The 13816-nt window shown below is 44.4% G+C and overlaps 1 protein-coding gene across 1 annotated transcript in view; it reads left to right on the top strand.

The window, feature by feature from the left end:
- Positions 1-13816, top strand: part of LOC115479607 (coiled-coil domain-containing protein 117-like) — a 47478-nt gene that overhangs the window by 24244 nt on the left and 9418 nt on the right. Inside the window, exons 2-4 of the mRNA XM_030217628.1 lie at positions 758-814; positions 2114-2341; positions 7076-7213. Coding sequence (XP_030073488.1) covers positions 758-814; positions 2114-2341; positions 7076-7213 — 423 coding nt within the window. The remainder of the gene's footprint in view (positions 1-757; positions 815-2113; positions 2342-7075; positions 7214-13816) is intronic.

Genomic DNA, 13816 nt, shown 5'->3' on the forward strand with positions numbered 1-13816 from the left:
ACAAGTGGGACTGTACCAAGTAACCAAGGCTGACCATGGGTAAAAAATATGCAAAAGTTTATTTGCCAGTGGTAAATCTGACCCAATAAAAAGGACCTCACTGTGACCTGCTATAAAGGCATTATAATAATCTTGGTTTTATTTTCTATTCCTACCATTGTTTGCTTTTTCAGCCAACACCGCACACTGAGAAGAAGATTTCAATATATCGTCCACAATGACAGATAGATTGCTGGGTCACAACCCAAGAAATCATTGTGCAGCTATAATTTGGGTTGTTCTTCCAAACGTGCATCACTTTGCATTTGTCCACATTAAAATGTCATCTGCCATTTAGATGCCCAGTCTTCCAATCTCTAAAGGTCATGTTTTTGTATTGTTTGCACATTTCATCACTCACGGGTCCCAGTACAGATCCCTGTGGCTCTTCACTATTCACCTTCCTCCATTGAGAGAACCGGCCATTTAACCGTACCTTGTGCTGAGTCAAATAGTACCTTTTAGAAAAGAACATTATCTTTGTGTAAGGAGAGAATTGACCAAATGAGGGCTGCGGTGAATGCTTTTTAAATTGTTAGATGACAAACTGCAGTGACTACCAAGTCTTACGTAATTAGTCAAGAAATATAAGATTGTTTAAATCATACAGCAGTCCAACTCTCGTGGTTTTATCTGATTTGTTTGATTTGCTTTTGTGTGTTTAAATATCTGTGACTTAATACCCACACAGTCTTTGCTTGCTTGCTCTTATCCTTAGAATTTCTGGACACTGCGCAAGGAAACACAAGCGAGAAGAGGCGGCCGAGGATGAAGAGTAAGTGGAAGGTCATTTGGGGGTTTTATTTTTAGCTCCACTCTGTATTGTCATTTTCCGGTACACATCCCTGCCTGTGCACCTCAGCCTGCCCTGCAGCGCCCATGTTATTTCAGTCCTGAGCCAGTGCTGGAGCTCCACTCCTCCACTTCTTGTAACAGAGAACCGCAGAGCGTGATGGACTCAGCTGGTGCAATTGACTTCACTATGAGAATGTTTCTTTCTTGTACTGACTTTCTCTGAGTGCAAGTATCCCGAATCTTCAGATGTTGCCGACTGTAGCTGTTTATTGCTTTGTGTATGGGCCTAGGCCCTTGTCACAGTTTGTGTCTGCTCCCTGCTGTCCCGTTCAGTGTCTACACATAAAGGAAGATGGCGCAGATGCCTGTGTCTAGCCTCTACTGCCACTTTCCCACTCTCTGACTAGCTCTGTTAATGCCAGCTGAACTCACTGAAAACTCTTAAGAGCAGGCAGGTCTTCTCCAGAGCCCCACATTCATTTTTGGGGTTGTTTTGCCTTTCTCGAGTGCTGGAGCCTTCTTCATGGCCGATGATTGGAGATTGAATGAATCAAAGGATCTGCAGTGGAGAGATGCCAGGTGATAGTCCCCCTGCCACCTCCAGCTCACGTTTTTCACGTGCGTCTCACCCCCCACCCCAGACGCCTGGCACTTAGCGTCTCTGCCTTAGGAAACAGAGCAGTTAGATGAAATCTCAGTTAGGCTGGGGCACATTGTGATGTCACTGAGCATCTTGAAAGCTGCCCTGTCATCATTGCTTGGTGTCTGTACTCCTAGAAGGATATTATGCACCATGAAATGTTCTCTTCTCTGTTTGTGTTTGCTTTTGATTTGTTTGTGATTTGGGGGAGCATTTCAGTATTTCCCTAAATGTTACAAGTACTGTAGGTAAGAAGGGAGGACAAAGATTTGTGTTTGTAAGTGTACATATTTTAAAACATTTTGGAAATAGATTAGCCAGGGTTGGGTTCAGGAGGTGGTTAAAGGTAATGGCGGTTACACATCCATTAACATCTGTTGCTGTAGCAAATGGGGAAAAGAGTTTGCTCATACTGCTTGATTTGGTACAAGTAACTAGCGTTGCACTGCTGATCATTTGCGAGTGTTCACACATAGCCACCCTTGGTATGCTGAAAATAGAAAAGTTTGTACAGCACAAGTCCAAAATTAGGCTAGTTGATTAATTTTTTTATTTTTAAGGGAAGTACTGGTTGGCTGGGGGGGGGAGGGGATTCAGCATTTAAGTATTACTCTTGTACTGACTGAGTGCTCTTTCAAGTTCCCCCGTGAGGAAGAAGAGGCCGACTGAAGCACTGTGCTCTCCGAGCCCTGTATCTGAGAGCTGTGATCCTTCCACAAGGCAGAAGATGCTGGGGGAGGTTTTGAACCAGTACAACAGCCTTCCCGCAGACAGCGTGCTGCAAAGCCCCTTTGAAGAAATGGAACAGACAGCTTGGGAACAGCAGTGTGAAGCTGCCCAAAGAAAGCTGAAGGAAATTGAGGACAGGTAGACACAGCTTTATGTACATCTAGTAGTGCTATAGTAATAAGATGTGGCTTTGTGTCTGTTCTCATCAGGTTTAGATTACTTGAAGTATATACGGCGCCATTACACAAGCTTCTATCAGTTGTGTGTATGTGGGGGAAACATAACTTGTTCCCAAAATGACAACAGAGGGGTAGGTCTGTATGAGGGATGTTTACATGGGCTGTCTTGAGGGGGGGGAGGATGGTTGGTATCTGAAATGGTCTTCTGTTCCTTGATTCTTTTTACATGACCATTCCTTATTGAATACAGCAAGGCCTGTCTGATCTACACCGTTATTCTCATATCTTTAAGGTTTCTCTGCATTTATCCCAGACATTTCTTGAATTCTAGTACTGTTTCTGTCTTCACTAGGAGTCCATTCCATGAACTGGATGGATATCTTTCTGTGAAATTTCCTGTTAACCTCTCATTCTGTTTTTCTTCAGCCTTGTATCATGACCTCTTGTTCTGGAACTTTGCCATTTAAATATTTTCCTTCCCTCCTCCCTCAAATCCTAATACAGCTCTTTTTTAACATTGTTTATTTTTGTTTGCCAACAGTGAAGGCAAACCCTATTGCATATAGCAATGTCGGGGTAAATAAGCAGAGGGAAAAACTAGCAGTACATAGGATCACATAAATATTATTCTCAACCAATTTGGTAGAGCTGCAGAAAGAACAGTTCAACCCAAATACAACATCTGAGTTACACAAGGAGCAGCTGATCGGACTGTAAACTGCAAGAGAGGCATTTAAAGGCATGTTTCAATTTAGCTTATCCCCATTGCGGTCCTTTAATAAATGATGCCATCCTAAAGGCTCCTGCCTGCTCTGTATAGCTGGCCTCTGTCACTCTGGTCCTCCACAACTGGTGGTTGCTCTCTCATGGTCTTGAAATCTTTTATGGACAAAACAAGAATATGTCCTTGGCATGAGCAAATGACTTGACTTAACCCTGCCTAATATTTTTGAATAGCCTGGGTAAGGGTCAGGTGCTTTCCAGAGGATCCAGAGACTTGTCCAGGTCAAGGCTATTCTTTAGCAAAGGACACGCCACTTCCCTTTTTAATGCTGTTGGTATGTTACACCCAATTTTGGCTAAGGAATTTTAAAACTTAAAACACTTAAAAAATCTTTTAAAAAGGGCTAATTTTGTCTCAGTTTTAAAACGTGCACAGTCAAGTTTGGGTGTAGCTGACAATCATCCACTGGGGCGGGAGCGCGATTAAAACGCTTATCTGCTATTAATTCTCATATAGAAGCACTTTTCGAGCTGAACTGACAGTTTGAAAGGACTTTTTGGGATAAGAACATTTTAATTTAAGGTTTGGGTTTTCTTTCACAGCCATCCCTGTGAACTATTTCATCTTTGCCAGGATCTGTAGTTTAAAAGAATGCTTTTAAAAAGAATTGCTCAATCATTTTGGTAGTCCTCTTTTTTTTTTTTCTTTTAGTTGGGCTGGTTCTGGTCATAATGAAAATTGTTGGCCAGTATCTAACATCCCATTTGTAGGAAAACGTATAGAATAAATTTGTGTTCAACTCCTGGATATGGAACGGAAATAGTCTTGTATCTCTACTAGGTGATCTTCACAGACTGCATTTTCCTTGGCGTTAGTACTGCTGGATTTCTTATCAGCTTTTGACAGTGTGGATCATACCCAGTGCTATAATTCAGGTTCCTCTTTCCCACATGCATCAGTTTGCACTTGCTCACGTTAAACGTCATCAGCCATTTAGATGCCCAGTCTCCCAGTCTGATAAGGTCCTCTTGTAATTTTCACAATCCTCCCGCGATTTAACGACTTTGAATAACTTTGTGTCATCAGCAAATTTAATTACCTCACTAGTTACTCCCATCTCTAGGTCATTTATAAATATGTTAAAAAGCAGCGGCTTTTTTCAGTTCTATCTAAGCGCACAGTTTCAGATTGGAAGGTTGTCACCACAGATACCAGCTGTCAAGCTGGGGGGGGGGGGGGGGGGCTCACTTTTAATCTCAGGTGGCTCGGGGCAAGTGGTCCAGAGTGGAAACCACATGGTCAATCAGTTGCCTAGAGCTGAGAGCAATTCAGATGGCCCTACTAGCGTTTGCACCTCATTTCTCTGGTCATTCAGTACTCAGTGACGATCCTAGGTCGGCTGCCACCCGGGGCGGCTCGCCGATGCGCACCCCTTCCCCCCCACCCCCCCCCCCACCGGGTGCATCTTTACCTGTGGAGAGCAGCCGCGTGGCTCTCGGCTCCGCTGGCTCCCTGCTTCCTCTGCCCCGGAACAGGAAGTAACCTGTTCCGGGGCAGAGGGAGCAGGGAACCAGCGGAGCCGACAGGCATGCAGCCCCCCCCCCCCCCCAGTAGCGTGCACCCAGGGCGGACAGCCCCCACCGCCCCGCCCTTGGAACGCCGCTGTCAGTACTGATCTTCTCTGACAATACAACGGCAGCAGCTTATGTGAACAGACAAGAAGGAACAAGCAGTGTCCATCTAGCTCTGGAGTCCCATATTCAGGCTTATTTTTGAAAGAGATGGGCGCCCATCTTTCGACACACAATGGAAGATGGGCGTATTCACAGGGTCGCCCAAATCGGCATAATTGAAAGCCGATTTTGGGCGTCCTCAACTGCTTTCCGTTGCGGGGACGACCAAAGTTCACAGGGGTGTGTCGGAAGCATAGCGAAGGCGGGACTGAGGCGTGCTTAACACATGGGCGTCCTCAGCCGATAATGGAAAAAAGAAGGGAGTCCCTGACGAACACTTGGGCGATTTGGTCCTTTTTTTTTTTACGACCAAAACACAAAAATGTGCCCTAAATGACCAGATGAGCTCCCCTTACTCCCCCAGTGGTTACTAACCCCCTCCCACCCTAAAAAAAATGTTAAATATATTTTCCAGCCTCTATGTTAGCCTCAAATATCATACCCAGCTCCATGACAGCAGTATGCAGGTCCCTGGAGCAGTTTTAGTGGGTACTGCAGTGCACTTCAGGCCCATCCCCCCTACCTGTTACACTTGTGGTGGTAAATGTGAGCCCTCCAAAACCCACCAGAAACCCACTGTACCCACATCTAGGTGTCCCCCTTCATTCCTAAGGGCTATGGTAGTGGTGTACTGTTGTGGGGAATGGGCTTTGGGGGGCTCAGCACACAAGGTAAGGGAGCTATGCACCTGGGAGCTTTTTCTGAAGTCCACTGCAGTGCCCCCTAGGGTGCCCAGTTGGTGTCCTGGCATGTGAGGGGGACCAGTGCACTACGAATGCTGAACGATGCTGATGTGTGCCTGCACTTCTGGATTTGAATGGGTATGTGCACAAGATCTTTGCTTACCACAAAACTCTTGTGTACATGCTTCAGGCACATTCCTACCCCTTGCACCACACACACATAATTTGCATGCTGTTAACGTTGAGCATTGGGAAGTTATTTTTGTGCGCTGGTTCCATGGTATAGCGCCGGAGTTCTGAGCACTGGCCAATCAGTAGAATAGGACGTTGAAGTTTATATGGTCAGGAAAGAGGCCACAAGTGCAATAACATTTAGTAATATTACCCCACGATGATGTGATGATGTTAGAATCTGCAACATTAGCTTTGAGGTTTATTGCCCTCCATAGGTTTTACAGTGAGATAGTTGTAGGCTTTTGGATGTTACAACAGTTGCAGATGGATTTTTCAAAATTGAGGGCCCTTTTTACCAAGCTGCGGCAAAAGGGGGCCTTCGTTGGCATAACACGTGCCAAGTCCCCCTTTTATCGCAGTGGGCAAAAGGGATGTCCCTTTCCTGCAGGAAATGGCCGAGCCCTTAACGCCACCCGCGTTGGGCTCACCGCCGCTTAGTAAAAGGGGCCCTGAGTGTTTTGGATGATTTTAATTTACCTTTACAAGAGGATGCAGTTATAGGAGTGTATCAGCTTTAGGTTTTGTTCAGATTCTAATGGGTGCTAATCGTGTTGGATGATTTTTCTTAATTAAAATATGTCTTGGTTTACTTTGCAAGTTAAAGTTATCCCTTGGTCAGACCATTTTTGATGTTTCAAATTCAAAGACCAGGTGAAGAAAGGGCAGATTACCCATAATTATAGAGTGGTTATGATGTTGCTGTGCTTGCAGATAAGAGCCCCTCATTTGGAAAACATTTTTAGGTGAAGGTATTGAAGTGGATGTTCTTTATTAGAATGACCTTCTCTTAATCAGCATTGCACTTTTTAGAGTTTAAAGTTTTTATGCGCAGTAAGGGTAGGCCGTGGTTTACAAGTGCTTCACTCTTTGTGAATTCTCTAACTATATGAGACTGAGAAGTGCAATTCCTAATATTTCAGGGGGGGATTTCATATAGAGGCATGATAGTTTTATAATCAGGATTTTGGGTGGGGAGGGAGGTCTGAGACTGGGGGAGGGGGTACTTGTTCAGAAGCTATATTGTTAATATGTCCTTAGAAAAATCTGCTAGTTTTTCCCTCTGCTTATTTAGTTTGCCAGGTAATACAAAGAACAAAGTGATGTCATTAGTTTTCTAGGATAGAGCAATACTCTCACTTTAGTGTGGGACTCTACTAATATTTTCTTACTCTTTGTGCACCAAACAGCTTCTGGTCATGATTTATTCACTTTATAAAGCCTATGCAATACAGAATTAAAGAAGCACTTGCAAAGTTCTGTGAACAGTTTCCCCTCTGGCCATCCAGAATATCTGTCACAAATTCTAATTTTGTGTTCAGATTAATTGATGAAGATGAGGTGGTTGAAGCAGATCACAGTGTTTCCAGTCTGCCCACTCTGGTTCTCTCTGATGCACTGAAAAATGGCCTGAAAAGAGAACTTAATGAAGATCTAACTAAGAAAATAGTGGAATGCATGTAAGTGGCTTAATTTCAATTACTTGTTTCCTGCTTCTAATACACAATTTTTATATCCGTCAAATACCGAAAAAGCTTGATGATTTACAATATAAAACGGACAGCAATTTACATAAAAATAAGTGAATATCTCGTATGTATATTCAGCATTTGAAAACTAATAATAAAAATGATTTAAACAAAAATAAGTGAAATAGAGCGACTGAATTCAAATGTATTTACGAAACAGCTATGGTATGGGTTGTTTTTTTTTTTTTAGCAACTTACGAAAGTCCATATAATTATATTCATGACTAAGTTCATATGAAATAGAGTTCCAAAGATCAGGTGCTACAAGAGAAAATAATTTTCTGTGAGATGTTTCTAAGCGTACTTGACGGATTACTGATGTAACTTATTTCTATGGGGTGACCATTCAGGTCTAGATTAAGATCGTAAAAGTAGCAGAGCTCCAGATTCAAAGGGCTCGTTCCGTGTAATATTTTAAATTTAACATGAACTGTAATAGTCAATGTAAAGTCAAAAATAGGAGTGATCTTATCAAATTAATTTTACCCAGTATCAGTTGAAGGCATGTTAGTGATTTATTTGCAAGGCCTGTGTAGTCCTAAATGTGAGAAAACAAGAGCGTAGAGTAATTCCTGCAGGTCACTGGTAAAACAAACAAATTTGGCATATAAAATGCAATTTAAGAAAAGCCATAGATGTAACACAGCAAACTTGAGCTTCACCATGCAAAGCTGAATCCAGTAAAACTCCAAATTTAATTTAAGAAAATGAGCTACCATCCATTGCTAACAAAGTGAAATAGAGCCTAAGAATTGAAGAATACATTACAAAGGATTGGGCAAAGAGGAGAACTGTGAGGTACACAAAAGAGAAGCAGACCTTATAAGAAAACACAGTCAAGTGTTCTTAGTTACTGGACTACATATACCTTTTTTTTTAGTTTTAATGTACCTGAAAACCAAATTTTTTTGTTTATTTCAGTTTTTCTGCCAGATATTGGCGAAACATGGCCATGTCGAGTGACAGCATTTAAATCCTGGGAGCTTTTATGAATCAGAGACTTATGTTTTCTTACAAGGTCTGCTTCTCTTTTGTTTTTCACGTTGGATCTAATTGTCCATCTGCCTTGTTGTTTTTCTTTCTCCTGAACTTTGAGGTACTCCACAAGAATGATTTCTCAACCTGATGTCTTATTCTAGAACACAGATTTTTTTTTCTAAACATTGAAAACCAGTTATATACCTTGCTGGTAATCCCAACTAGTATCCAGTTTACGTAATAACATTTTGTGATCAACATCATCAAACACTGAAGATAGGTCTAATTTCAATACCATTGCACATTTTCTTTTATTCAAAATTGTATTGAGTTAAACAATAGCTAAAAGACATGTTTCCTTAGTATCCCTCCAGATCATTCCAGTCTACCAGCAGATGGAGACTGAGAGTTCTGAATACCCTATATCTGTCCTGCACAGTCTCAGTTAAGTCAGTATTTCTCAGTCTCCAGCAGATGGTGGATAAAGGTAACCCTCTGCAGACAGGACTAGTCTGTGGCACCCAGCGTGCATGCGCACTGGCTACCTGGGGGAGGCCTCCATATTTTTCTTTCTAATGTTTCTTTGGTCATTGAAAAAAAAATTCCTTCTTTCCCTTTGTTGTTGGTCTCAGCCGCCTTTTAGGCTCTTGCCGTGTGGGGCTGAGGTCTGAGGGAGGTATCACACCTAGATGGCTGTGTCTTTCCTTCCTGAGTTTGGATGGGAATGAGGGCTAACCTTAGCACTCCTTCCCTGCATCGGAAGAGGAGCATCGATGCCCTTGCTTGCAGCTGGCAACAGGTCAAAAAAAAGGTGCAAAAAAGTGTGAAGGGGGAACCTTCTGGCTGTTCTGTGACAATTCATCCCTGGCCCTTCAACGCAGGGACAGTGGCTGAGGGGGGAGTGACCACCGTCCCCACACGACTAGCATGAGTGGGGAGAGGCTCAGGTGCTGCAATTTGGAGCACGTTGATGGTTTTGTGCGGCCAGAGGGCAGCCCTGGATGGTGTTGGGGGGGGGGGGGGGGGGGCTGTGGGCTTTGGAGATAGTGGTTGTTACAACTTATCGAAGATGACAGCAGTTCCTAATTGAGGCTTTGATTGAGGCTTGCATGCAGGACCAGCCACTCTCTAGTGTAGCCAGTGGCAGAGCAGAGGAGGAACTGGGGGGGGGGGGGGGGGAATTCCCTCTGGTTTTTATTTTGGTCATGTATCAGGTGATATGCCTCAAAGTTGGAGAGTCAGGCAGCACTGTTACAGGAGGGTCTTCGGGGGAAGGGGGATCCCTATGTTCCTAAACAGCTAATGGGCCGAAGCTACCAACTGGTTTTGTCCGATCTGGAGGAGGTAAAGTCAGTCCCTTCAGAGGAAGACCTTCACCTAGATCAGTGGTTCTGAACCTTTTTTTAGTCAGGACACAAGTGTTGGATGATGCTTGCATCCATGACAGACTGCATATATGACACTCATGGACCTTTGGCCTAATACAGAATGTCAGTTCTTATATATTAAATGTAAACATACTCTGCATTCACAAAAACCCTATCTTCCCCCCCCCCCCCCCCCCCCCGAACAACAGGTGCAGATCAGAAGTAGTATGTTTTCTCCATGGAAGTTACCATACCAAAAAAAATTCTGATTCTCATGTTCTCAGTAATAGCTAAATAAATCTCTCCACTACCAGGCACATTGTGAAATAACACAAAACCTGAAAAAATCCTAACTCATCATACATATAGCAAATCTACCATAGAACAGTTTCACCGATTCCTAGGATTTAAACAAGAACCCTACACTACAAATATCACACGGGGCCCTAGAACACTAAATACACTTTCTAATGGTAAAGCTGTCTATTGTGTGTGTAAATTGTAAACCGTGTAGAAGAGATTAAAAATATATAATAAAACAGAAGGGGAACTGCTACAGAGTTCTACGCAGAAACTGCTTGTCAACAGAATACCACACCTCAGTCACACTTCAATTACAGACCAAGGAATGACAAACATGAAATACAAAGACAAAACTTGACCTGGGAACCCCAAGAAGTCAAACTAAGCATGTACCACAACATAGGAGAAATAAAAATAGAAATGTGTTTCCTCTTGTACTGAAAAAAAATATATATAAAGACATCCATAACACACTTTCCCAAAGCTAACATATTCCACCAAATAAATACAAAATAAAACACTTTTTCTCCCTTTGTTATCTTGGTACTTTATTTTTCCAAACATGTTGGTCCCAGTTTCTTGTTTTCTGTTTTCCTATCTGTCTTCTGCTCTCTTTCCAGTGAGTGCGGTCCATTTGTCCTTTCTGTTCCTTCACTATATCTATGATATATTTCCTCTCTCTCCACTTGAATTTCACCTTCTCACTCTTCTGCCCTCCACTTATTTTTCACTTGCAAGTACCTATCAACTTTCTATCTCATTCTCTTATCCCTACATCTCCTGTTTCACTCTTTCCTGGCCTCCTATTCCCTTCTTTCACCCACTCCCCATTAGTAAAATTTTGCCCTCTTTATTTACCATCTTCCTCTCACTCATCTCCTTAAGAAGCCTCATGGTCTCTTCCACCGTGCCAAGTATCTCGCCTCCTTCTCCCTTCTTACACCCTTGTAGCCCAGCATCTCACTGTCCCCCCACCACTCTCTCTCCTCCACCACTATGGTCCAACATTTCCCTGTCCCCTCTCCCTTCCCTTCTACCCTTGTGGTCCAGCAACTTGTCTCCCCCTTCACCTTCATGGTTCAGCAATTCCCTGCCCTCGCTATCTCTCCCTTCCTCGTCCCCCCAAAAAGTGCAGTTTCAGTGTTCAGCAAGGCAGCGGGTCGGAAGAGGAGAGCCTACTAAGGAAATCCAGCCTGGTGCCAGGAGACGCAGCTACACAAATCCCAAAGCTGTGTGCCTCCCTAGGTTGTGTAAGGGGAAAACTGCACACTAGAAGTGAAAGACTGTTAATCATGGTTTACTGCCTACACAACCAAGGAAAGAGCACAGCATCAGAGTTTGTGTACCTACATCTCCTGGGGGGTCCAGCATTTCTCCCCTTCTCTTACTCACGCTCCCTGTATGGTCTGCCATCTTCCTCCTCTCTTACCGGTTCCCTCACCCTTAGTCTGACATCTCTCCTATCCCCCCTACCTTTACAGGTCCAGCACCTGTCACCTTCCCTCCCTTCCCCCATGGGATCAGCAGATCTCCCTTCTCCCTCACGACTACAGGACCTCTCCCTCTTTTTCCCTCAGCCCCCCTTATCCAGAACATCTCCTTTTTCCCTCAGCACCCCCCCATGAGTCCAGCAACTCTCCCTCTTGTTCTCTCAGCTTCCTCCCACCCCCCCCCCCCAGAGTCCAGCAAATCTCCCTCTTGTTCCCTTAGTCCCCACCATGAGTCCAGCACCAATTTCTCTTTTTCCCTCAAACCTCCCCCCCCCCCCCCCCCCCCCCGGTGAAACTAACAACACTTCCTCCTTCCCTCAATCCATCAAACCCGCTTTCTTTAGTGGCCCTTGCAACCATAAAAGGCTGCCTGAGCCGGTTCAGGTCCTACCCTCTGTTTTGCCCCGCCCCTCTGACACAACTTCCTGTGTATGTGTGAGGGTGGGAAGCATCAGAGGGAAGGATCCAATGCTGACATAGGCAACCTATTATTGCTGCAGGGGCCACTAAAGAAAGCAGGTTTGATGGACGAGGGAGACGAGAAAGTGGTGCTGGACTCGAGTGGGGGGGGGGGGGAGGGTTGAGGAAAAAAGAGGGAGTGGTGCTGGTTCCACGGGGGAAGGGGAGAAGAGGAAGTCAGTCATGCCGCAAACTTTAAAAAAATCCCTGCTGCTGTGTACCAGTCCTGCGACACACCTCCCAGTACTCGCAACAAACTAGTGTGTCGTGACACAACGGTTGAGAACCTCTGCCCTAGATGAAAGTCTGGATGTTTTGTCTGAGGACCCGAGGGGAGGTAGCATGCCTAGAGGAGTTGGTTTGGGGGGAGGAGTCCATGGTGGTACAGATATTTAATAGGGATGAGCTGCAAGAACTCATATCCTAGGTGTCTTCAGCTTTAAATTTCTCAGAGGAAGTCAAGGGGATCCACAGGCTGGCTAGGTCCTTCTCCATGCATCCAGGACATTTCGAGATTTACTTTAGGCTGAGTGAGGGTAAGGCGGGGGTAGGTTCATGGTTCGGTTATACCCCATCCTTGGAGAGTACAAGGACTCTCTTGAGCCTCCCACAGTGAATGTGGTGGTTACCACATTAAAGAAAATTGACTATCCTGGTGGACAATGGTGCAGTGTTGAAGGATCCTTATGATTAGAAGATGGATTCTTTTCTTAAACAGTTTTGATGTCTTGGCCCTGGCTCTACAGGCAGCTATTTGTGGGGGCCTGATGGCTTAGGGCTTGCTTTCATTGGTCTGAAAGGTCCTCGATAGAATAGCAGAAGTGTATGTATTGGTAATTCAAGAAGTCACCAAGATTGAGATGGGGGGATCCTCCTCCTAGTGGAGTCGCATTTTGACTTGCTGAGGGCCTCTGCTAAGAACATGGGTATTGTGGTGGCAGCCAAGAGGTCCTTGAATTGAATTGAAATTACATTTATATTCCGCAGGACTAAGACTGCTGGGAAGAATACAATTTGAAGTTAAATTATCCTAACATTATTCCAGTAAATGTGGTTGCATAGCTGGTCAGCAGATACAAAATCCAAGTTGAAGTTGAACAGGTTGCCTTTCAAGGGAAAGCTGTTTGAGGACGTGGAGCAGAGTTTCAAGGAGGCCAGGGTTCTTTGCCAACCAGAAGACAAACCCAAAGTCTGGTGGTAGAGGCAAGTTTTGAGAGGCTGAGTGGTGGGAAGCATAGCAGGTTTTTCCAGAGAACGCAGCCCTTACCAGGCGGTTGAGAACATTGAGGAGGTTGAGACTCCAGTGCATCCACCCTTTGGACAGACTCAGGGAGCCCAATGAAGGTGTTGCGATCCATCCCTCAGTAGTGGTTATTGCAAGAATGAGGCAATTCTATCGAAAATGGACACATTATGGTGGACCACTGGGTTCTTGAGGTGACTTGTCATGGATTTGCACTGGAATTTGCCCAGCCATTGTGAGATGTTTCTAGAGTCTCCCTGAAGGGTCTAGGTTGAAGACTGGACCATCATCATGGCAGTGCAGCAAGGAGAATTTCTAATTTTATTAGACTTCACAGAAGCATACCTTCATCGGAGGTTCCTTCGCTTTGCTGTTTTGGGACAGCACTATCAGTTTTGTGCTCTTCAACCTAGACACAGCTCCTCAGATGTTTTCTAAGGTAGTGGTGGTGGCGGCGGCAGCGACACTGCACAAGGAAGGGAATATCTGATACATCCTTGTCTGGATGATTGACTGATTCACATGAAGTCTTGTCATGAAACTGAGTGTGTGACTGAATGGTTCAGTTCCAGGAATAGTTGGTCTGGATTGTCAATCTGGCCAAGACCCAGGTAATTGACTATCTGGAGGTTTACTTTTCATTCCACCCTTGCCTTCCCATGGCAATCACCTACTGCCCAGACACTTGCATCCC

This window comes from Microcaecilia unicolor, chromosome 11, assembly GCF_901765095.1.
Source record: "Microcaecilia unicolor chromosome 11, aMicUni1.1, whole genome shotgun sequence".
Lineage (NCBI taxonomy): Eukaryota > Metazoa > Chordata > Amphibia > Gymnophiona > Siphonopidae > Microcaecilia > Microcaecilia unicolor.